The 26,158-nt window shown below is 43.6% G+C and overlaps 2 protein-coding genes across 2 annotated transcripts in view; both read left to right on the top strand.

Moving 5' to 3' along the window:
- LOC129841043 (C-type lectin domain family 6 member A-like) overlaps window positions 1-8,252 on the top strand; it is an 18,077-nt gene extending 9,825 nt beyond the window's left edge. The window contains exons 3-5 of the mRNA XM_055909155.1: window positions 1,294-1,409; window positions 7,867-8,012; window positions 8,130-8,252. Coding sequence (XP_055765130.1) covers window positions 1,294-1,409; window positions 7,867-8,012; window positions 8,130-8,252 — 385 coding nt within the window. The remainder of the gene's footprint in view (window positions 1-1,293; window positions 1,410-7,866; window positions 8,013-8,129) is intronic.
- A 781-nt stretch (window positions 8,253-9,033) lies between these two features.
- LOC129841042 (CD209 antigen-like protein D) lies at window positions 9,034-25,599 on the top strand. The gene is made up of 6 exons (XM_055909154.1): window positions 9,034-9,136; window positions 11,904-12,003; window positions 24,037-24,074; window positions 24,650-24,781; window positions 24,885-25,014; window positions 25,593-25,599. The coding sequence occupies exons 1-6, from the start codon at window positions 9,034-9,036 to the stop codon at window positions 25,597-25,599; spliced, it is 510 nt and encodes a 169-aa protein (XP_055765129.1).
- Window positions 25,600-26,158: the final 559 nt, after the last annotated feature.

Below are 26,158 nucleotides of genomic sequence, written 5' to 3'. Positions count from 1 at the left end.
AATCTAGATGTTAAAGGACTAATGAATCACTATGGTGTGGAGCAGCATCTAGTTGTTAAAGGACTAATGAATCACTATGGCATGGAGTAATATCTAGTTGTTAAAGGACTAATGAATCACTATGGTATGGAGTAACCTCTAGTTGTTAAAGGACTAATGAATCACTATGATATGGAGTAACATCTAGTTGTTAAAGGACTAATGAATCACTATGGTATGGAGTAATATCTAGATGTTAAAGGACTAATGAATCACTATGGTATGGAGTGACATCTAGTTGTTAAAGGACTAATGAATCACTATGGTATGGAGTAACATCTAGTTGTTAATGAATCACTATGATATGGAGTAACATCTAGTTGTTAAAGGACTAATGAATCACTATGGTATGGAGTAACAGCTAGTTGTTAATGAATCACTATGGTATGGAGTAACCTCTAGTTGTTAAAGGACTAATGAATCACTATGATATGGAGTAACATCTAGTTGTTAAAGGACTAATGAATCACTATGGTATGGAGTAACATCTAGTTGTTAATGAATCACTATGGTATGGAGTAACATCTAGATGTTAAAGGACTAATGAATCACTATGGTATGGAGTAACATCTAGTTGTTAAAGGACTAATGAATCACTATGGTATGGAGTAACATCTAGTTGTTAAAGGACTAATGAATCACTATGGTATGGAGTAACATCTAGTTGTTAATGAATCACTATGGTATGGAGTAACATCTAGTTGTTAATGAATCACTATGGTATGGAGTAACATCTAGTTGTTAAAGGAATAATGAATCACTATGATATGGAGTGACATCTATTTGTTAAAGGTTAAAGGACTAATGAATCACTATGGTGTGGAGTAACATCTAGTTTTTATCCATTGTCTTGCAGTGTTATCACAGTTACCGACCATTTACCACATCACGACTAAAGAAGGATACCAGATACAGACCAGATACAACAACCTGACTAAAGAGAGAGACCAGCTACATAGGAAGAGAGAGGGTCTCATGAGAAAGTTCTCTAATCATTTACTTAGTAAATGGTCGACGTGATCATGAGAAAAGAGGTTTTCCATTTATAAGACCAACACAACTGCAGAGAGTGACCAGCTACAGACCAGCTACAAGAAACTGACTGAAGAGAGACCAGCTACAGGCCAGTTACCACACCCTGACTAAAGAGATAGAACACTTAAAGCTTATTTAACACAACATTACTGAGGAGAGAGATCAGCTAGAGGCAAGTTTCAACAACCTGACTAAAGAGAGAGACTAGATACAGACCAGATACAACAACCTGACTGAAGAGAGAGACCAGATACAGACCAGTTACAACAATCTGACTGAAGACAGAGACCAGATACATAGGGAGAGAGATGATCTCATGAGAAAGTTTTCTAATCATTTACTTAATAAATGATCATGACGTCAATTGCACATGCTGTTTGGTCCAATGGTAAATGACGAGACAGAGACATTCATGCGTGTAACCAGCCTTGTTCTGTACATCATGACACTTCCGGGTATCTCAAGCACCCCGGTATAAATACATGAGTTGCAGTAATAAACATTTACCAACAGATGGCATCACTGTGCCATCTTAAACCCATAACATCTTCCCTTTAATAAAATAGGACAGGAGGTGTCAATTCATTAACAAAACAAACCTAGTAATAATTTCCAACATGAACAGTTTAGTTTTTTTTTTTTTTTTTTTTTCTCAGATAACAACTTAACACATTTTGATAGTCTCTTTACTTTTTTTTTTTTTTCTTTTAAATCTCTTTCTGTCAACCCTGATGGGAAACCTACAGATTAAAACCTGTTATGGCTGCACGCTGAATATTGAAAAAACTGGAAAATGTGTGCACATTTTCAAACGGCCTCCTAAGAAACTTTTTATTTTCCAATATGCATATATTTACTACTGTTGGATAGATAACAGTCTGTAGTTTCTAAAAAGGTTTGAATTGTTTCTCTAAGTCGAACAGAAATATTTTTACAGCCATTTTCCCAGCCGAATTGAGTTTCCCAAAATGCGATGTGTCTCTTTAAGACCTTCTCTATAAAAGGCCATTTGACTTGGGACCATAGGGACACGTCAGAGGCGTACGTCAGACTGTAATGCGGAAGTGAGAATTGAAAGGAGTCGAATATCTCGTCCCTGGACTGAATAACAGAACTTCTTGTGAGACCTGCGCAGTTAAAATAAAAATCCGGGCGCGAAGGATAATTTGATCTCGGCTTCTGGAACAAGGTAGATAACGTTGAATATGATGCCTGACTACGATATTATTTGCTACATGTCACAAAATCATCCTAAAGTAGGTTTTTTCAATATACTTTAATTATATTATTGCAATTTATTCTGGACTTTAGATGTGAAACGACGGAAGAATTTTTTGAAGAAACGCTTTCTGGCGCAGCAATGCTACCGTGCTAGCTAACCAAAGAGGGAAATAATTCGTTCTGGAACCCAACTAAAGACTCTACTGGACATTGGACCCCGTTACAACATTCTGATGGAGTACCAAGAAAGATAAGACCCAATTTGGGATGCTTTTTCATATATATGTCGAACTGTTGAATGCTAACGCTGCTAACTATGCTAGGCTAGCGCTTGACTAGAATCAATGCTGCCTTATGCTAGCTTATGATGTTAGCTAATATAACGATATATTGTGTTTTCGCTGTAAAACACTTCAAAAATCGGAAATGTTGTCTGTATTCACAAGATATCTGTCTTTCATTAGTTATCCACCATATGTTTTTCTGAAATGTTTTATGAGGTGTAATTAGTAGCCGACGTTGGTGTATGTATTTTCTCTGGCTACTCCCGGCTGGATTCAGACTGTAGCTATGTATTAGCATTTTTGGGTAGCATCAATGTAAAACAGATTTATAGCTAAAATATGCACTTTTTATGAACAAAACATAGATTTATTGTGTAACATGTTATATGACTGTCATCTGAGGTCGTTTTTTCTGGGCTCTTTAGGTTGGTTTTAGTTTATTTCGGTTGGTTGTGCATGCTACTTCAATCATAATTCATACTTCATAATCATAATTCATACGTGTCTGTCCACTTTTGTATTTGGTGGTGAGCTAACATAAATATATGTGGTGTTTTCTCTGTAAAACATTTAAAAAATCGGACATGTTGGCTGGATTGACAAGATGTTTATCTTTCAAATGCTGTATTGGACTTGTTAATGTGTAAAAGTTAAATATTTTTAAAAAATAGATTTTGAATTTCGCGCTCTGCAGCTGTTGTCATTTTCGGTCCGAGGTCGGGCTTGCACCCCAAACAGGTTAAGTCTTTTTGGTGGCTGAGACAAACGCCCGTAGCGTGAAAAGACAGGGGGCTTGTCTGCGAGGACTGCGGGTTCCCGCACAGGCGTGTCACCTGACTGTCTAAGAGGAGTATTGATGGGCGAGGGAGCAGCCGACCTGTGATCACCTGGCTCTTCGCCCAGTGCCTCAGGCCCCATGTGACTTGACCTGTGATCACCTGGCTCTTCGCCCAGTGCCTCAGGCCCCATTGCTGGAGTTCCGTCTTTTGTCATGCGACCCATTTGACCATCAGGGTTCTGAGTAGGTGCTGGCTCAGCAATCCGAAGGTCAACCCTGTTGCGACGGTACAGTGATCCATTCACTTCGACCAAGTAGGAGCGTGGTGCCACTTTCTGTACACAGGATCCGAGTCTCCAGAGGCCCGTCCGGTCCCCTGGTAGTGGCTTCATTCGCACCGTTTCACCCACCCTGAGCTCAGGTAAGTATTTTGCTGATTTGTCGTAGATGAACTTGGAGACCTGTCTTCTGTGACGTAGCTTCACCAGCACGTCAGTCACCACACAGGGCTCCAGGAGAGTGTTGGCTACTGGCAGAGCTGCTTTTAAGCGCCGTGCCATGAGGCGCTGGGCCGGGCTGCTATCCATGCCTTCTGTCGGGGTATTGCGCCACTGCAGGATTGCTTTCCAGGCATCTTTGCCCTCTCGCAGAGCCTTTTTGCAGAGGTTCTTTGCGATTTTTACTGCAGACTCCGCCTTCCCATTAGCTTTTGGGTATCGTGGTGATGAAGTGACGTGCTCAAATTCCCATCCTGCAGCAAATTTTCGGAACTCAACACCGGAGAATTGGGGTCCATTGTCTGAAATTACCCTATCTGGCTGGCCATAGCGGGCAAACTGAGCCTTGCAGCGTTTGATCGTTGTCTCTGCTGAGAGGTCGGGGAGGAGGTCAATCTCCCAAAAGTCTGAATAATGATCAACTACCAGCAGAAAGTCTTTGCCACTGTGCTGGAAGAGATCTAAACTTACTATCTGCCAGGGGCGCATCGGTAGCTCGTGGGACATCATCGTCTCTCTCTGTTGTTCAATGGCGTATTCATTGCAGATTGTGCATTTACTGACATAGTCTTTGATTTCACTCTGCATTCCTGGCCAACACAGTGTGTCACGTGCTTGTCTGTAACAGGCCTCACCTGCTATGTGACTTGAGTGCACACGTGCCAACATCTCATGGCGCAGAGACCGGGGAATAACGACTCTCTGACACATGAATATTACTCCGTTTTGAACACTGAGCTCCTCTTTGACTTGCCAATATTCTCTGACGGCTAAAGCAGTTTCTTCCTTGCAGTCGGGCCAGCCCATCATAATCACAGACCTCAATGCCTGGAGTTGTCCGTCCCTGTCTGTGTGCCGTCTGATTTGTATAAGGCGCTGGTCCGTAACATTGAGGTAGTCAGCCTGGTTGATGTGTTCAACATCCACTTGCTCTCTTTGTAAGCTGCACACTGCGTGTTGTTCATGCATGGAGCGTGTGTGAATGCCTGATGCAGTAGCCCTGCTGAGCGTGTCACTCACATACATCTCTGGCCCTGGCTTATACACCACCGTGAAATTGTAGTTTTGTAGGGCCAGTAGCATGCTCTGCAGTCGTTTTGGGGCATTCAGAAGAGGCTTGCTGAATATAGCAATAAGGGGCTTGTGATCTGTCTCTGCGGTAATATTGTCACGCCCGTACAGGTAGTGGTGGAAGCGTTGGCATGCAAACACAATGCTGAGGCACTCCTTCTCTATCTGGGCATAGTTCTGCTCTGTTAGGGTGAGTGCCCTAGAGGCGAATGCCACAGGCTGGCTCTCCTGCATGAGGCAACAGCCAAGTCCATACTGGCTTGAGTCACTCTGAATCGTGACAGGTTTTGACACATTGTAGTAACGCAGTACAGGTGTCTGGGTGACCAGTTTTTTTATTTCCCTCACCGCTGCGTCATGTTTTGGGAGCCAATGCCAGATGGCGTCCTTGTCCATGAGCCTCCTTAGTGGCTCACACACTTCAGAGAGCCGCGGCAGGAATTTGGCCAGGTAAGTGACGAATCCGACGAAGCGCTGCACTCCCTTCACGTCAGATGGGTGGGGCATTTCCAAGACAGCCTTCACTTTTTCAGGATCCGCCTTCAATCCGATGGAGGACAAGATGTGCCCATGAAAGCGGACCTCTGGCACTTTAAACTGAAGCTTTTTTATGCTTAGCCTTAGCTTGACCTGTCTGCATCTGACCATCAGGGCCAGCAGCTTGGCGTCATGGTCACATTCTGCCTCCTCATCACTGTCCCCACAGCCCACTACGAGGATGTCATCTGCTATAGGTTCCACGCCACTGAGTCCCATCAACAGCTCGTGCTGCTTCCGCTGATACACCTCTGGAGCCACGGAGACACCAAACGGAAGCTTCAACCACCTCTTCCTGCCCCAGGGTGTCCAAAAGGTGGTCATGTAGCTGCTGGGCTCGTCGAGCTTGCACTGCAGGAAGGCATCTCTAGCGTCCACGAGCGTGAAGATTCTGGCCTTTGGGAGCTTGTAAAGAACATCCTCCAACGTGGGCATAATGTAATGTGAACGTCGCAGAGCCCGGTTGAGGTGTTTAGGATCAATGCATATCCGTAGCTTGTCTGGTTTCTTGATGATAACCATATTACTTATCCAGTCTGTAGGCTCAGTGACGGATATCATGTGGCCATCTGCTTCGTATTTGTCAAGCTGAGTCTTCGTAGCTGCTTTCATGGCCACTGGTACATTACGGGGTGCACACTGGACAGGCTGGATTGCTGCGTCCAACTCAAAGTGGACTTCCCCGGGAACTGACTCGACCGGGGCGTTGAAGACATCATGGTACTTGCTTAGGAGTGTCTCCTTGCTCAGGGGCCCAGCCTTGACTTTATCTATAATGTTAAGATCAGCTGGGATGGTAAAGTTAATAAGCCCAAGGCGCTCGCATGTAGAACCTGACAGTAATGGCTGTTGACTAGCCTCAACTATTTCAAACTCAAGGGTGTGTTTCTGGCCACGTAAAACACACTCTGTCACAAACAGGCCTAAAGAGGTCATGAACTGGCCTGAATACAGTTTCAGCTTGGTGCTACTCTGTGTGAGATTGTCTCTGGGCGCGAGCCTCCTTTTATCTTTAAGGCTCATAACGTTGCATGTGGCCCCTGAATCTATCTGGCATTGCTGTGGTTTATTATTAAGTAGCAGAGTGACAAACCACTTTTTTCCTTTTGCCTTCACTGCCCCTATGCACTCGCTAGCACATACATCCTCTGTGCTGTTGTTCCCTTCATCTGTGTTTGTTTCAATGGAGTGCACCTTACCCTCCTTTCTCTTGCTTTTCATGCAGACCCCCTTGTGAAGTGATTAGCTGTACCACAGGATTTGCATATTTTTCCATAGGCTGGGCAGTGTTCTTTTCCTCGTCCATGAGAAATGCCACAATATCGGCATGTATTGGGGTTGTCTACTGCAGAGTTGGCTGTATAATTAGCATTAGGTGTAGCAAAGGGGAATTTCTTTACTGGCTGCCTGAATGTAGCATTGACATTGTCCATATGTTGCCTTTCTAGCTCCATGGACCTTATCCGTATATCAGTAAGCTCTGCTGCACGGCATGTCTCCACTGCCAAGACCAGCGTCAGGTCACGTTCTCTCAGCAAACGTCTGCGGGTGCCCTCATCAGTTATACCAAGCACTGTCTTATCTCTGATCAGTTCATCTCTTAAAGCACCATAGTCACATGTAGCTGCCTTTTCCCTTAACCTAGTGACAAAGCTGTCAATGGACTCCCCGTCCTCCTGTTTGCAACAACCGAAAACATAAAGCTCGTAGATGACGTTCTTTGCTGGCTTAAAGTAATGTTCAAGAGCATCAAGAATAGTTATAGCGTTACCTTGCTGAGCTGCTGTTAGGTTCAGGTTGTGTTTGTATACGTGTCGGCATTCAGTTCCCATTATAGTCCTCAAAGTGGCAGCCACAACCTCTTCGTCCTTTTCCAGAAGTCCCGTTGCTAGCGCATAGTCTTCCCATTCACCTCTAAACGTATCCCAGTTCGTGCTCCAATCCCCGCTGAGCTTCATAACGGCGGGAGGGGGAATGTTCGCTGCCATGTCTAACCGGTGCTAACAACACTGAAGCTAACTAGCAAACTCACTCTAGCTAAAGCCAATTCCGGCGAAATTTTACTCAAATAAACAATTGTTTGGTAAACCAGAACAGGTTACTCTAATTTGCGGAAAGCATGGTTAGTGATCCCCCTTCTGACACCATGTTTGTTCCAATGGTAAATGACGAGACAGAGACATTCATGCGTGTAACCAGCCTTGTTCTGTACATCATGACACTTCCGGGTATTTCAAGCACCCCGGTATAAATACATGAGTTGCAGTAATAAACATTTACCAACAGATGGCATCACTGTGCCATCTTAAACCCATAACACATGCCTCATATGCAGAAAATGTGTGTTTGTGTTGTTTAATAATAAGAGGTGCAGAATAATAAAAAGTAAAATGTTTTTGTCTTGTAGAACAAACCTGTCCTGAAGGCTGGCAGAAGTTTGATTCCAGTTGGTACTTCATCTCTACAGAGACTGAAACCTGGAAGGAGAGCAGACAGGACTGTCTGGAGAGAGGAGCAGACCTGGTGATCATAAACAGTGATATGGAACAGGTGAGAGAGAGAATTTTAACAAAAGCACAGATTAATAAATAAAGGAACAATGTCCTTTAACATGGCCTACCAGATTCCTGATCAAATGTGATTGGATGTTTAAAGTGTGACCTGCAGTTGGACACAGACAGAGGGCAGAACAGAACGCTGCACAGACAGAGCCACACGCTGCACAAATGCAATCCCACACACACGCATAAACGCACGCACGTCTGTGAGGTTCCCCTTTTAAACCTCTGATAAAGATGCAGACAGATTTCTTACAAACTTCTGAATATTTCCTCAAACTGATGTCACACACAGACAGCACAGAGAGGAAAAAATTCCCAAGCCAAAATGTCACTTCCTTATGAACAATGTCACAAATAGTTATTGTGAAATATGACGTCTTGATGGAAAGTAATTGGGTACTTAAAACATTCTTTCAACTGCAGTCGACCACAGACAGTCATCAGAGGGTTACCAGTGGAGATGCATATCAAAGCAAATACAGAACTACTAGTCATCATACAGTAGATATTACCATTAGGAGTCAGTTAGAAAGGTAATCATACAGTAGATATTACCATTAGAAGTCAGTTTGAAAGGTAATCATACAGTAGATATTACCATTAGGAGTCAGTTAGAAAGGTAATCATACAGTAGATATTACCATTAGGAGTCAGTTAGAAAGGTAATCATACAGTATATATTACCATTAGGAGTCAGTTAGAAAGGTAATCATACAGTAGATATTACCATTAGGAGTCAGTTAGAACGGTAATCATACAGTAGATATTACCATTAGGAGTCAGTTAGAACGGTAATCATACAGTAGATATTACCATTAGAAGACAGTTAGAAAGGTAATCATACAGTAGATATTACCATTAGGAGTCAGTTAGAAAGGTAATCATAAGTAAGTTAATACTATAAGTAAATGCTAAAATCATTTATATTACAATAAGAGGTCAAACAGACTGAATTAGTTGATTAAGTGATTGATTGGGGTAATCATTGATATTCGGTACGGTTAGTTAAGATGGCCGACTACGTCAACAAACAGGTGATTGAATTAAACAAAGTTAATGAAGAAAACTGTAAAAGAGCAACGAGGAGCGTGAAGACTGAGACCCGTCGCTCAGGTACAAAGAATGATCTTTCTCTCTCTTACACACGCAGATGCAGACAGGTATGAACGCACAAACCTAAAGCACTCACGTATGCTGACACGTGCACACACACAAATATCACATCATAGAAAAACACTTGTACATGTTTTATTGCTCAGTCTTCTGTGTGGTTCAGTTGGTACAGAGCCTGGGGTTTACAAACTGCTGGGGTCACAAACACTAAAATGTATCAATTCAATTTATTGTTTAAATTCAGTTATTGGAACTATGTGGAACTATTTAATAATCAATTAAAAATAACCTTTTTAAACAACAACACACTGGACACCCCACCGCTGTTATTGGTAAACATCTGAGGGTCTGGTAACCTGAAACAGGCTCTGTGCACCTGGTGACCTGCCTGTTATTGGTAAACAGATGAGGGTCTGGTAACCTGAAACAGGCTCTGTGCACCTGGTGACCTGCATGTTATTGGTAAACATCTGAGGGGCTGGTAACCTGAAACAGGCTCTGTGCACCTGGTGACCTGCCTGTTATTGGTAAACAGATGAGGGTCTGGTAACCTGAAACAGGCTCTGTGCACCTGGTGACCTGCATGTTATTGGTAAACATCTGAGGGGCTGGTAACCTGAAACAGGCTCTGTGCACCTGGTGACCTGCCTGTTATTGGTAAACATCTGAGGGTCTGGTAACCTGAAACAGGCTCTGTGCACCTGGTGACCTGCCTGTTATTGGTAAACATCTAAAGGTCTGGTAACCTGAAACAGGCTCTGTGCACCTGGTGACCTGTCTGTTATTGGTAAACAGCTGAGGGCCTGGTAACCTGAAACAGGCTCTGTGCACCTGGTGACCTGTCTGTTATTGGTAAACATCTGAGTGGCTGGTAACCTGAAACAGGCTCTGTGCACCTGGTGACCTGTCTGTTATTGGTAAACATCTGAGTGGCTGGTAACCTGAAACAGGCTCTGTGCACCTGGTGACCTGTCTGTTATTGGTAAACAGCTGAGGGCCTGGTAACCTGAAACAGGCTCTGTGAACCTGGTGATCTGCACGTTTTTTCCACTCAAAGAAACGTAACCAATCTCAAAAAATTGGACGCTGCAGAAATGTAACCACTCTCAAATTTATAGACAGAACTATGTATGACTGGTACGGTATGTAATTCATAGACAGAACTACAGTATGTATGACTGGTACTGTATGTAATTCATAGACAGAGCTATGTATGACTGGTACTGTATGTAATTCATAGACAGAACTACAATATGTATGACTGGTACTGTATGTAATTCATAGACAGAACTACAATATGTATGACTGGTACGGTATGTAATTCATAGACAGAACTACAGTATGTATGACTGGTACTGTATATAATTCATAGACAGAACTATAGTATGTATGACTGGTACTGTATGTAATTCATAGACAGAACTACAGTATGTATGACTGGTACTGGATGTAATTCATAGACAGAACTACAGCATGTATGACTGGTACGGTATGTAATTCATAGACAGAACTACAGTATGTATGACTGGTACTGTATATAATTCATAGACAGAACTATAGTATGTATGACTGGTACTGTATGTAATTCATAGACAGAACTACAGTATGTATGACTGGTACTGGATGTAATTCATAGACAGAACTACAGTATGTATGACTGGTACTGGATGTAATTCATAGACAGATCTATGTATGACTGGTACTGTATGTAATTCATAGACAGAACTACAGTATGTATGAATGGTACTGTATGTAATTCATAGACAGAGCTACAGTATGTATGACTGGTACAGTATGTAATTCATAGACAGAACTATGTATGACTGGTACTGTATGTAAATCATAGACAGAACTATGTATGACTGGTACTGGATGTAATTCATAGACAGAACTACAGTATGTATGACTGGTACTGTATGTAATTCATAGACAGAGCTACAGTATGTATGACTGGTACTGTATGTAATTCATAGACAGAGCTACAGTATGTATGACTGGTACTGTATGTAATTCATAGACAGAACTACAATATGTATGACTGGTACTGTATGTAATTCATAGACAGAACTATGTATGACTGGTACTGTATGTAATTCATAGACAGAGCTACAGTATGTATGACTGGTACTCTGTGTATGACTGGTACTGTATGTAATTCATAGACAGAACTATGTATGCAAGGACTGTCCGTCCATGAGATCAAAATGATAGTTTTACCCATCTGAGGCTACACAGTGTTTGTTAACAATTCCATGGTAGGACAAGCTGATATTTGGGGTCCTGGTGGGTTTAGAAAGTTAAGCTCATGAGGCATATACAGTATACGTTACCTTATTCATGAATCAATGGTGAAACATAATGAATTTAATAATGAATTTAAAAGTAAAACATATAGATATAGCAATCGCAGATTACACCCTTAAATCATGCCAATTTGTAAGTCGCTCTGGATAAGAGCGTCTGTTAAATGACTTAAATGTAAATGTAAAATGCTGTAGCAATCACAGATAGCCTCTTTACATCATGCTTCAGCTATATTGTGTAATTTTTGTAATTTCTTCATACAGTAGCTTCCTGTGTATCAGATTTGAGATGACCACAAGCTTTAGAAAACTGTTGCTTCTAACCGTAACTCAATGAAGCAATGGACATTTTTGGTTCTCAGAATTCTCATCATAGTCTTTAGTGATGTAAGATGATGTTAGTTCTGTTTTCATCATAACAAAGGATGGTGTGTGTGTGTGTGTGTGTGTGTATTTCTCTGCAGATGGAAGACTAAGACTCTACAGGATGGCTGCTGTGTGTTTAGGAGTGCTGTGTGTTCTACAAGTCATTCTCAACATCTCCCTGAGACTGGCTTTCTGTGAGTGAGGCCCAAATGACACCCTATTACCACAGTACTTTTGACAGTTCACTATGTAGGGAACAGGGTGCCATTAGGGACTGCGTACCGGAACCGATTTCAGTCAAAGTCAAGCACTGACAAAAATGTGACACCAAAAACAAAAAAACTGCATCAGCTCTGCTTGAGTACACAAACCATGTCTACAGTGTATTCAGGAAGTATTCAGACGTCTTCACTTTTTCCACATTTTGTTACGTTATTCAAAAATTGATGAGTGGAAAAAAAAATTGAATCAATCTACACGCAATACTGCATAATGACAAAGTGAAAACAGGTTAATAGAATATTTTCCAAATGTATAAAAAAAACAGATACCTCATTTACATAAGTATTCAGACCCTTTGCTATGAAACTCGAAATTGAGCTCAGGTACATCCTCTTTCCATTGATCATCCTTGAGATGTTTCTACAACTTGATTGGAGTCCATCTATGGTAATTTCAATTGTTTGGACTTGATTTGGAAAGACACACACGTCTATATAAGGCCCCACAGTTGACAGTGCAGGTCAGAGCAAAAACCAAGCCATGAGGTCGAAGGAATTGTCCATAAAGCTCCGAGACAGGATTGTGTCGAGGCATAGATCTGGGGAAGGGTACCAATACATTTCTGCAGCATTTAAGGTCCACAAGAGCACTGTGGCCTCCATCATTCTTAAAGACACTTCCTAGAGCTGGCCGCCTAGCCAAACTGAGCAATAGGGGCGAAGGGACTTGGTCCGGGAGGTGACCAAGAACCTGATAGTCAGTCTGACAGAGCTCCAGAGTTCCTCTGTGGAGATGGGAGAACCTTCCAGAAGGACAACTATCTCTGCAGCACTCCACCAATCAGGCCTTTATGGTAGAGTGGCCAGACGGAAGCCACTCCTCAGTAAAAGGCACATGACAGACAACGCAGGAGTGGCTTCGGGACAAGTCTCTGAATGTCCTTTAGAGGCCCAGCCAAAGCCCGGACTTGAACCCGATCGAACACCTCTGGAGAGACTTAAAAATAGCTGTGCAGCGATGCTCCCCATCCAACCTGACAGAGGTTGAGAGGATCTGTGTCACGCCCTGACCATAGAGAGCCCTTGGTTCTCTATGGTGTAGTAGGTCAGGGCGTGACTAGGGGGTGGTCTAGTATGCCTATTTCTATGTTGGTGCTAATAGGGTTCCCAATTAGAGGCAGCTGTTTATCTTTGCCTCTGATTGGGGATCATATTTAGGTAGGCATTTCCCCACCTGTGGTTTTGTGGGATATTGATTGTTTGTGTTTAGTTGCCTGTGTGCAAGTCATGACTTCACATTTCGTTGTTTCTTTATTGTTTTGTTTGTTTCACGGAGATTAAAAATATGTGGAACTATACTCACGCTGCGCCTTGGTCCGTCTCTCAAAACGATCGTGTCAATCAGCAGAGAAAAATGGGAGAAACTCTCCAAATACAGGTGTGCCAAGCTTGTAGAATCATACCCAAGAAGTCTCAAGGCTGTGATCGCTGCCAAAGGTGCTTCAACAAAGTGCTGAGTAAACGGTATGAATAATTATGTATATGTGATATCTGTTATTTACTTTTAATAAAGTTGCAAAATGTTTACAAAACTGTTTTTGCTTTGTCATTTTGGGGTATTGTGTGTAGATTGATGAGGGGAGAAAACAATGAAACTTTTGTCGCTCTCACGTGAACGCGCGTGGTCAGCGCATGTTCAGGTCATGATAGACCTGACTCATTCCTCTCTCCTTCAGCCTCACTTCACAGTAGAAGCATCAGTCAAGGTTCTAACGACTGTTGACATCTAGTGGAAGCCTTAGGAAGTACAACATTGAGGAATGCTCAACTGGTGTCGCTCATTCAGACGACAGAAACTTTCAACCGGTTTTACCCATTAAGTAGCGAGTCGGAGTCTGAGGCAGAGTCTTCTCTTGTCTCTACTCCTCACGTTACGGGGTCAGAGACGCCGAAGCTTCCCACCATTAGCTCTGACAAATTGAAAACCCTAGTCATTGGCGACTCCATTACCCGCAGTATTAGACTTAAAACGAATCACCCAGCGATCATACACTGTTTACCAGGGGGCAGGGCTACCGACGTTAAGGCTAATCTGAAGATGGTGCTGGCTAAAGCTAAAACTGGTTAGTGTAGAGAGTATAGAAATATTGTTATCCACGTCGGCACCAACGATGTTAGGATGAAACAGTCAGAGGTCACCAAGCGCAACATAGCTTCAGCGTGTAAATCAGCTAGAAAGATGTGTCGGCATTGAGTAATTGTCTCTGGCCCCCTCCCAGTTAGGGGGAGTGATGAGTTCTACAGCAAAGTCTCACAACTCAATCGCTGGTTGAAAACTGTTTTCTGCCCCTCCCAAAAGATAGAATTTGTAGATAATTGGCCCTCTTTCTGGGACTCACCCACAAACAGGACCAAGCCTGACCTGCTGAGGAGTGACGGACTCCATCCTAGCTGGAGGGGTGCTCTCACGCCCTGACTTACATAACTGAGGAACTCAATTTAACCTTGCGCAATACCCTAGATGCAGTTCCACCTCTAAAAACTAAAAACATTTGTCATAAGAAACTAGCTCCCTGGTATACAGAAAATACCCGAGCTCTGAAGCAAGCTTCCAGAAAATTGGAACGGAAATGGCGCCACACCAAACTGGAAGTCTTCCGACTAGCTTGGAAAGACAGTACCGTGCAGTATCGAAAGTTAACTAAAAAGCAGCATTCCCCAAGTGAGGATGGCTTTCACTTCAGCAGTAATAAATTCATGAACTTCTTTGAGGAAAAGATCATGATCATTAGAAAGCAAATTACGGACTCCTCTTTAAATCTGCGTATTCCTCCAAAGCTCAGCTGTCCTGAGTCTGCACAACTCGGCCAGGACCTAGGATCAAGAGAGACACTTAAGTGTTTAATTACTATATCTCTTGAAACAATGATGAAAATAATCATGGCCTCTAAACCTTTAAGCTGCATACTGGATCCTATTCCAACTAAACTACTGAAAGAGCTGCTTCATGTGCTTGGCCCTTCTATGTTGAACATAATAAACGGCTCTCTATCAGCCGTTAAAAGTGGCAGCACTAAAAGTGGCAGTAATAAAGCCTCTCTTGAAAAAGCCAAACCTTGACCCAGAAAATATCAAAAACTATCGGCCTATATCGAATCTTCCATTCCTCTCAAAAAATGTTGAAATAGCTGTTGCGCAGCAACTCACTGCCTTCCTGAAGACAAACAATGTATACGAATTGCTTCAGTCTGGTTTTAGACCCCATCACAGCACTGAGACTGCACTTGTGAAGGTGGTAAATAATGGCGTCAGACCGAGGCTCTGCATCTGTCCTCATGCTACTAGACCTTAGTGCTGCCTTTGATACCATCGATCACCACATTATTTTGGAGAGATTGGAAACCCAAATTGGTCTACACGGACAAGTTCTGGCCTGGTTTAGATCTTATCTGTCGGAAAGATTACACTTTGTCTCTGTGAATGGTTTGTCCTCTGACAAATCAACTGTATATTTCGGTGTTCCTCAAGGTTCCGTTTTAGGACCACTATTGTTTTCACTATAGATTTTACCTCTTGGGGATGTCATTCGAAAACATAATGTTAACTTTCACTGCTATGCGGATGACACACAGCTGTACATTTCAATGAAACACGGTGAAGCCCCAAAATTGCCCTCGCTAGAAGCCTGTGTTTCAGACATAAGGAAGTGGATGGCTGAAACCTTTCTACCTCTTGGAAATAGGGGGCGCCCTTTTCACTTCTGGATAAAAACGTGCCCAATTTAAATGGCCTTGTACTCTGTCCTAGGTCATATGATATGCATATTATTATTACTATTGGATAGAAAACACTCTGAAGTTTCTAAAACTGTTTGAATTATATCTGTGAGTAAAACAGAACTCATTTGGCAGGCAAAGTTCCAAACAGGAAGTGAAAATTCTGAAATGGGTCTCTGTGACAGGCCTTGCCTATTCAATTGCCTTGTATTTATGGATCTGTATGCACTTCATACGCCTTCCACTAGATGTCAACAGGCTGTGGAACGTTGAATAAGGTGTCTAGCCTGATGTGGGACCGAATGAGAGCTTTTGGAGTGACAGGTCAGCCATATTGGCAGTATTTTGCTACGCAGTTGGGAACGCCATATCTTTGTCTGCAATGCGTTAGGTAGACACGAATAAATGCTCCGTCTGGGACTATATTGGATACATACGAGAAAAACATACTAAAGATGGATTCTCAACTGAGTTTGACCAATTTTATTCGGCTTTTATTATCAGTTTTTGAATTTTTTGTTCCATGCGCCAAACGTTGATGGACACTTGAGCTCCACCATGCTAGCCAAAGTTGCTAATTCGACAGAAGAAATTGACATTCTAAAACAAAACAACGATTTATTGTGGAACTAGGACTCCTTGCACTGCATTCTGATGAAAGATTATCAAAGGTAAGAGAATATTTATGATGTTATTTCGTATTTTTGTGGAATATGTTGGCTCCAACATGGCGGAGAATGACTGCGCGCTGTCTCAGATTATTGCATGCTGTGCTTTGTACTAAAGTTATTTTTTTAAATCTAACACAACGGTTGCATTAAGAACCAGTGTATCTTGCATTTGCTGTACAACATGTATTTTTCAGCAAAGTTTATGATGAGTTTTTTGGTTAGATTACGTGGCTGTGTAAAATTTCTCCGGACAATTTGGTGCATTTTGGCGCCATATTCACAATGTAAAACCAGGATTTGTAGCTATAAATATGCACATTTTCGATCAAAACATAAATGTATTGTATAACATGATGTTATAAGACTGTCATCTGATGAAGTTGTTCAAAGGTTAGTGATTCATTTTATCTCTATTTGTGGGTTTTGTGAAAGCTATCTTTGCGGTGGAAAAATGGCGGTGTGTTTTTGGATATTGTGGTGAGCTAACAAAAATATATCTACGTAACATTGCAAAAATCTGAAATTTTCTGTCCAAAAATGATGCAGAAAAATTTATCCATGCTTTTGTTACTTCTAGGTTAGACTACTGCAATGCTCTACTTTCCGGCTACCCGGATAAAGCACTAAATAAACTTCAGTTAGTGCTCAATACGGCTGCTAGAATCCTGACTAGAACCAAAAAATTTGATCATATTACTCCAGTGCTAGCTTCCCTACACTGGCTTCTTGTTAAGGCAAGGGCTGATTTCAAGGTTTTACTGTTAAAACCTACAAAGCGTTACATGGGCTTGCTCCTACCTATCTTTCCGAGTTGGTCCTGCCGTACATACCTACACGTACGCTACGGTCACAAGACGCAGGCCTCCTAATTGTCCCTAGAATTTCTAAGCAAACAGTTGGAGGCAGGGCTGTCTCCTATAGATCTCCATTTTTATGGAATGGTCTGCCTACCCATGTGAGAGACGCAGACTCGGTCTCAACCTTTACTTCTTTACTGAAGACTTATCTCTTCAGTAGGTCATATGATTGAGTGTAGTCTGGCCCAGGAGTGTGAAGGTGAACGGAAAGGCTCTGGAGCAACGAACCGCCATTGCTGTCTCTGCCTGGCCGGTTCCCCTCTCTCCACTGGGATTCTCTGCCTCTAACCCTATCACAGGGGCTGAGTCACTGGCTTACTGGTGCTCTTTCATGCCGTCCCTAGGATGGGTGCGTCACTTGAGTGGGTTGAGTCACTGACGTGATCTTCATGTCTGGGTTGGCGCCCCCGCCTTGGTTTGTGCCGTGGTGGAGATCTTTGTGGGCTATACTCGGCCTTGTCTCAGGATTGTAAGTTGGTGGTTGAAGATATCCCTCTAGTGGTGCGGGGGCTGTGCTTTGGCAAAGTGGGTGGGGTTATATCCTTCCTGTTTGGCCCTGTCCGGGGGTATCATCGGATGGGGCCACAGTGTCTCCTGACCCCTCCTGTCTCAGCCTCCAGTATTTATGCTGCAGTAGTTTATGTGTCGGGGGGCTAGGGTCAGTTTGTTATATCTGGAGTACTTCTCCTGTCTTATCCGGTGTCCTGTGTGAATTTAAGTATGCTCTCTCTAATTCTCTCCTTCTCTCTTTCTTTCTCTCTCTAGGAGGACCTGAGCCCTAGGACCAATCGTCAGGACTACCGGGCATGATGACTCCTTGCTGTCCCCAGTCCACCTGGCCTTGCTGCTGTTCCAGTTTCAACTGTTCTATGGAACCCTGACCTGTCCACCGGACGTGCTACCTGTCCCAGACCTGCTGTTTTCAACTCTCTAGAGACCGCAGGAGCGGTAGAAATACTCTTACTGATCGGCTATGAAAAGCCAACTGACATTTACTCCTGAGGTGCTGACTTGTTACACCCTCGATAACTACTGTGATTATTATTATTTGACCATGCTGGTCATTTATGAAAATTTGAACATCTTGGCCATGTTCTGTTATAATCTCCACCCGGCACAGCCAGAAGAGGACTGGCCACCCCTCATAGCCTGGTTCCTCTCTAGGTTTCTTCCTAGGTTTTGGCCTTTCTAGGGAGTTTTTTCTAGCCACCTATTTTCTACACCTGCATTGCATGCTGCCACCTTTTTTCTACACTTTTGGGGTTTTAGGCTGGGTTTCTGTACAGCACTTCGAGATATTAATTGATGTACGAAGGGCTATATAAAATAAATGTGATTTGATTTGATTTGATTTGATTACCAATATCCCACTGTATCTTCAATAGGAGCTGATTTGAAAATCGACCAACCTCAGATTTTCCACTTCCTGGTTGGATTTTTTCTCAGGTTTTTGCCTGCCATATGAGTTTGGTTATACTCACAGACATCATTCAAACAGTTTTAGAAACTTCAGTGTTTTCTATCCAAATCTACTAATAATATGCATATTCTAGCTTTTATGGCTTTGTAGCAGGCCGTTTACTCTGGGCATGCTTTTCATCCGGACGCTAAAATACTGCCCCCTACCCCAAAGAAGTTAATACATTTTAGAATAAGGCTGTAAGAAAGTCAAAAGGGTCTGAATACTTCCCGAATGCACTGTATAAGTCCGGGATATCAACCATTCAAAGTTGGTGTAAGGGCTGTCGTTCTCCTCTTCCTCGGACGAGGAGAGGAGAGAAGGATCAGTGGACCAATACGCAGCATTTGGGAAATAAGCCATCTCTTTATTTGCAACGATGGCAACACGAAAACAAACACTTACAAATTTACAAAACAAGAAAACGACGTAGACGAAAAAACCTGAACATGAACTTAACTAACTAAACGTAAAACTCACGGACAGGAACAGACTACATCAAAACGAACGAAAAACCAAACAGTCCCGTATGGTGCAAAACATAACACAGATACGGAAGACAATCACCCACAAACAAACAGTGAGAACACCCTACCTAAATATGACTCTTAATTAGAGGAAAACGCAAAACACCTGCCTCTAATTAAGAGCCATACCAGGCAACCAAAACCAACATAGAAACAGAAAACATAGACTGCCCACCCAAAACACACGCCCTGACCATAAACACATACAAAAACAACAGAAAACAGGTCAGGACCGTTACAGAACCCCCCCCCCTCAAGGTGCGAACGCCGGGCGCACCAGCACAAAGTCCAGGGGAGGGTCTGGGTGGGCAGTTGACCACGGTGGTGGCTCAGGCTCTGGACGCTGTCCCCACACCACCATAGTCACTCCCCGCTTCTGTCTTCCCCTCCCAATGACCACCCTAAAACTAACATCCCCTAAATGAACGGCCAGCACCGGGAGAAGGGGCAGCACCGGGACAAGGGGCAGCACCGGGACAAGGGGTAGCACCGGGACAAGGGGCAGCACCGGGACAAGGGGCAGCACCAGGATAAGGGGCAGCACCAGGATAAGGACCAGCACCGGGATAAGGGGCAGCACCGGGATAAGGGGCAGCACCGGGACAAGGGGCAGCACCGGGACAAGGGGCAGGTCCCGGCTGAGATACTCTGGCAGATCCTGGCTGAGGGACTCTGGCAGATCCTGGCTGAGGGACTCTGGCAGATCCTGGCTGAGGGACTCTGGCAGATCCTGGCTGAGGGACTCTGGCAGGTCCTGGCTGAGGGACTCTGGCAGGTCCTGGCTGAGGGACTCTGGCAGGTCCTGGCTGAGGGACTCTGGCAGGTCCTGGCTGAGGAACTCTGGCAGGTCCTGGCTGGACGGCTCTGGCAGGTCCTGGCTGGACGGCTCTGGCAGGTCCTGGCTGGACGGCTCTGGCAGGTCCTGGCTGGACGGCTCTGGCAGGTCCTGGCTGGACGGCTCTGGCAGGTCCTGGCTGGACGGCTCTGGCAGGTCCTGGCTGGACGGCTCTGGCAGGTCCTGGCTGGACGGCTCTGGCAGGTCATAGCAGGACGGCTCTGGCAGGTCATAGCAGGATGGCTCTGGCAGGTCATAGCAGGACGGCTCTGGCAGGTCATAGCAGGACGGCTCTGGCTGGTCATGGCAGGACGGCTCTGGCTGGTCATGGCAGGACGGCTCTGGCTGGTCATGGCAGGACGGCTCTAGCTGGTCATGGCAGGACGGCTCTGGCTGGTCATGACAGGACGGCTCTGTAGGGAGGAGAAGGAGAGACAGCCTGGTGCGTGGTCTAGGCACTGGCTGCGCTGGAGAGGAGAAAACAGCTGGAGAGAGAACCCGGAGAGACAGCCTGGTACGGGGGGCTGCCACCGGAGGACTGGTACATGGAGGTGGCACCGGGTCTACCGGACCGTGAAGGAGGACACGTGCTCTTGAGCACCGAGCCTGCCCAACCTTACCAGGTTGAATGTTGCCCGTAGCCCTGCCAGTGCGGCGAGGTGGAATAGCCCGCACTGGGCTATACTGGCAAACCGGGGACACCACTCGTAAGGCTGGTGCCATGTATGCCGGCCCGAGGAGACGCACTGGTGGCCAGATGCGTTGGGCCGGCTTCATGACATCCAGCTCGATGCCCAACTTAGCCCTCCCAGTGCGGCAAGGTAGAATAGCCCACACTGGGCTAAGCACGCGTACTGGGGACACCGTGCGCTTTACCGCATAACACGGTGTCTTACCAGTACGACGCCTTCTACCTCCACGGTAAGCACGGGGAGTTGGCTCGGGTATCCTACCCGGCTTTGCCACACTCCTCGTGTGCCCCCCCCCCCCCCCCAAGAAATTTTTGGGTCTGATTCACGGGCTCCCAACCGCGTCGCCGCGCTGCCTCCTCATACCAGCGCCTCTCAGCCTTCGCTGCTTCCAACTCCTCCTTGGGACGGCGATATTCCCCTGGCTGAGCCCAAGGTCCTCTACCGTCCAGGATCTCCTCCCAAGTCCAGGAGTCCTTGTTGCTCTGTTGAGCAGTCCCTTGCCGCTTGGTCCTAGTTTGGTGGGTGATTCTGTAAGGGCTGTCGTTCTCCTCTTCCTCGGACGAGGAGAGGAGAGAAGGATCAGTGGACCAATACGCAGCATTTGGGAAATAAGCCATCTCTTTATTTGCAACGATGGCAACACGAAAACAAACACTTACAAATTTACAAAACAAGAAAACGACGTAGACGAAAAACCTGAACATGAACTTAACTAACTAAACGTAAAACTCACGGACAGGAACAGACTACATCAAAATGAACGAACAACCAAACAGTCCCGTATGGTGCAAAACATAACACAGATACGGAAGACAATCACCCACAAACAAACAGTGAGAACACCCTACCTAAATATGACTCTTAATTAGAGGAAAACGCAAAACACCTGCCTCTAATTAAGAGCCATACCAGGCAACCAAAACCAACATAGAAACAGAAAACATAGACTGCCCACCCAAAACACACGCCCTGACCATAAACACATACAAAAACAACAGAAAACAGGTCAGGACCGTTACAATTGGCCTTAGTGGGAGTGACCATAGAATTCTATGTAAGTGACCTTACTGAGTAAAATATCAAATACAAGTTTATTTGTCACGTGCGCCGAATACAACAGGTGTAGACCTTACAATGAAATGCTTACTTACAGGCTCTAACCAATAGTGCGAAAAAAGGTATGTTGTGTGTGTGTGTGTGTGTAGGTAAGTAAAGAAATAAAACAACAGTAAAAAGACATTTGAAAATAAGAGTAGCAAGGCTATATACAGACACCAGTTAGTTAGGCTTAATGAGGTAGTATGTACATGTAGGTATGGTTAAAACTTCTTCTTAAACGACTTTTATTATCACTTTTTGAATTTTTCGTTCCATGCGCCAAACTTTCATGGACACGTGAGCTACACATGCTAGCCAAAGTTGCTAATTCGACAGAAGAAATTGACATTCTAAAACAAAACAACGATTTATTGTGGAACAAAGATTCCTGGCACTGCATTCTGATGAAAGTTCATCAAAGGTAAGAGAATATTTATGATGTTATTTCGTATTTTTGTTGAATATGTTGACTCCAACATGGCGGAGAATGGCTGAGCGCTGTCTCAGATTATTGTATGCTGTGGTTTTTACTAAAGTTATTTTTTTAAATCTAACACAGCGGTTGCATTAAGAACCAGTGTATCTTTAATTATATGTCCAACATGTATTTTTCAGTAAAGTTTATGATGAGTTTTTCTGTAAGGTTACGTGACTCTCTAAAATTTCTCCGGACAATTTGGAGCATTTTGGCGCCATGTTCACAATGTAAACCCAGGATTTGTAGCTATAAATATGCACATTTTCGAACAAAACATAAATGTATTGTATAACATGATGTCATAAGACTGTCATCTGATGAAGTTGTTCAAAGGTTAGTGATTAATTTTATCTCTATTTGTGGGTTTTGTGAAAGCTATCTTTGCGGTGACAAAATGGCATTTTGTGTTGGGCTATTGTGGTGAGCTATCATATATATATGTTGTGTTTTCGCTGTAAAACATTTTAAAAATCGGACATGTTGGCTGGATTCACAAGATGTTTATCTTTCATTTGCTGTATTGGACTTGTGATTTCATAAAATTATATTATATTATATCCCTGTGGCGCTAGGCTAGGCTATGCTAGTCAGGGTTTTTGATGACAAAGGTTTTAATTAAAGTGTCTATGCATATTTGATGAACAGTGAGTAGCAGTAGCGTAAAAAGAGGGGTTGGCGGGTGTTGGAACACAATGCAGATAGCCCGGTTAGCCAATATGCGGGAGCACTGGTTGGTCGGGCCAATTGAGGTAGTATGTACATGAATGTACAGTTAAAGTGACTATGCATATAAGATAAACAGAGAGTAGCAGCAGCGTAAAATAGGCTTTGGGGGGGAAGACAATGGAAATAGTCCGGGTAGCCATTTGGTTTGGCTAAGCCCTAATTTATCTTCTTAAAATGTACTTTTAAATCTAACCTAACTAATGAAGTCCAAGTTTGATGCGTTGATCTACCTGACCTTCTGAGCATTTGGGCGGAAGTGTCTGGGAACGAGATAAGGTGTAATGTGACTAAAATGACTTAACTTTCAGCATGTTTCATCCTTCAGCACAACATGTCACCCTTTATTTGTTTATATCATATTCAACATAGTTTGTTATGTCACATTTAAGACGGGTGATTATGTCACACAGTTATGCCACGTTAATGAACCCTTTATAAAGCATGACATACACTTATAGATGCTATATAACACATTTATGTAGTGCTTATGAAAGCATTAGGAAGGCTTTATGTAGCATTTGATATGAAAGGTTAATGAAGCCTTTATAAGCTGATGGTTATTTAAAGAAGGGACCTTGAAGGTCAGGTTATTATTTGAGAGAATCGAAAATTAAATCCCAATCAGTGAAATAATTATTGATCGAGCTAACTAGCAGATTAACATCAATCATCAACATCAGCGATCAGCTGATATCTGATAGTCTGTCAAAATCGGCAAACATCAATGTCAATATTGAAAGACAATTCTTCACTTTTTACTGGTGAAATGTCCACACTGCATGCCAATCATCTCAGTCATTATCATGGGAATATGCATTTAGATGTCTTGAATTACTGTTTTGTGAGTGAATTAACCAGGAGTTATATGTATCAATCCTTTCCAGATAACAGAGGCAATGTGACTGCAGAGAAAGACCTGCTACAGACCAGTTACAACACCCTGACTGGGGAGAGAGACCAGCTACAGACCAGTAACAACATTCTGACTAAAGAGAGAGACCGCCTACAGACCAGTTACAACACCATGACTAAAGAAAGAGACCAGTTACAGACCAGTTACAACAACCTGACTAAAAAGGGAGACCAGCTACAGACCAGGTACAACACCATGACTAAAGAAGAGACCAGTTACAGACCAGTTACAACAACCTGACTAAAAAGAGAGACCAGCTACAGACCAGTCACAACACCCTGACTGAAGAGAGAGAGCAGCTACAGACCACTTACAACACCCTGACTAGAGAGAGAGACCAGCTACAGACCAGTTGCAACACCAGGACTAAAGAAAGAGACCAGCTACAGACCAGTTACAACATTCTGACTAAAGACATACACCAGCAATATAGGGAGAACAAGGATCTCATGTCAAAGTTCTCTAATCTGAGTGAGTTAACCTAATAAATGATCATAACATCACATATCTAATAAGCAGTAAACTTGTGTTTGTATTCTACAATAGTAGGTGCAGAATAATAAGATGAGAATTCATGTTTCTGTCTTGTAGAACAAGCCTGTCCTGAAGGCTGGCAGATTAAGTTGGAATCCAGTTGGTACTTCCTGTCTAACGTGAAAAAACCCTGGAAGGAGAGCAGAGAGGACTGTCTGAAGAGAGGAGCAGACCTGGTGATCGTAAACAGTGATATGGAACAGGTGAGAGAGAGAATCAAATCAAATCAAATCAAATTTTGCCTTGGTCAGTAATGTATCTTCAAGTATTTAACACATGTAGCCTATAGAAGTTGACAACATCAGTGTCTTTCTCACCGACAGGAGTTTCTCTATGGCCTCAATAAGAGAGCCTGGTCTGACTGACTCTGTTACTGAGGGGACCTGGAAATGGGTGGACGGCACCCCACTAACCACCCCAAGGTAATACACTACTGCTCTAATAACACTGACCACCCATAGGTAAGAGACTACTGCTCTAATAACACTGACCACCCCAAGGTAAGAGACTACTGCTCTATAATAACACTGACCACCCCAAGGTCAGAGTCTACTGCTCTATAATAACACTGACCACCCCAAGGTCAGAGTCTACTGCTCTATAATGACACTGACCACCTCAAGGTAAGAGACTACTGCTCTATAATAACACTGACCACCCCAAAGTAAGAGACTACTGATCTATAATAACACTGACCACCCCAAGGTAAGAGTACTGATCTATAATAACACTGACCACCCCAAGGTAAGAGACTACTGCTCTATAATAACACTGACCACCCCAAGGTAAGAGACTACTGCTCTATAATAACACTTACCAGGCAAGTCAGTTAAGAACACATTCTTATCTACAATGATGACATACCCCGGCCAAACCAGGACGACGCTGGGCCAATTATGCACCGCCCTATGGGACTCCCAATCACGGCCGGATACAGACTACTGCTCTCTAATAACACTGACCACAGTGTAAGGAGTTATTCTCTGTGTTCATACTCTAGGTTCTGAGAGAGTGATCAGTCTAACTCTGTGTTGTTCATACTCTAGGTTCTGAGAGAGAGATCAGTCTAACTCAGTTGTTTTTACTGCAGCTATTGGAGGAGTGGAGGCCCTTTTGGTGGTGGAGTGGAGAACTGTGTGGTGGTACGTTACTGGTCATCAGGCTACAGAGAATGGTTGGACTATCAGTGTTCATATCCACAGTACTGGAAGTGTGAAAAAGGCCTCTTGTAGGTATTGCTGTTGAAGGAAGACGGATTATATATTTTGTTAGAATGGCACTCTGAACTAGACGTTGGAGAGAAAGGCACACACACACACACACACACACACACACACACACACACACAAACACACACACAAGCGCACACAAGCGCACACATACAAAACAAATGAGGTATATATCACCCAAAAGCTGTTGTCAATTTTAAGATGTACAGTTCATTATGTAGCATTGCATGTAAGCTGTACACATATCTCTCTCCCTCTACCTCTACCTTTCTCATGTTGATGGTTGTTTACAGTGTTGAAAGGTTACGTGATGATTCCACCTAGTGGTTAAAGTGAG

This window comes from Salvelinus fontinalis, chromosome 42, assembly GCF_029448725.1.
Source record: "Salvelinus fontinalis isolate EN_2023a chromosome 42, ASM2944872v1, whole genome shotgun sequence".
Lineage (NCBI taxonomy): Eukaryota > Metazoa > Chordata > Actinopteri > Salmoniformes > Salmonidae > Salvelinus > Salvelinus fontinalis.
Note: the sequence above shows the minus strand (reverse complement) of the source record. Positions and strands in the feature narration are given on the sequence as shown.

Excerpts from the sequence above, each read along its gene's own strand:
- LOC129841042 (XM_055909154.1), top strand. The coding sequence starts at position 9,034 with ATGGCCGACTACGTCAACAAACAGGTGATTGAATTAAACAAAGTTAAT. Across the intron at positions 24,075-24,649 it reads GAAAGACCTGCTACAGACCA|AACAAGCCTGTCCTGAAGGC; the intron begins GTTACAACACCC and ends TCTGTCTTGTAG. Across the intron at positions 24,782-24,884 it reads AGACCTGGTGATCGTAAACA|TTGACAACATCAGTGTCTTT; the intron begins GTGATATGGAAC and ends AGCCTATAGAAG.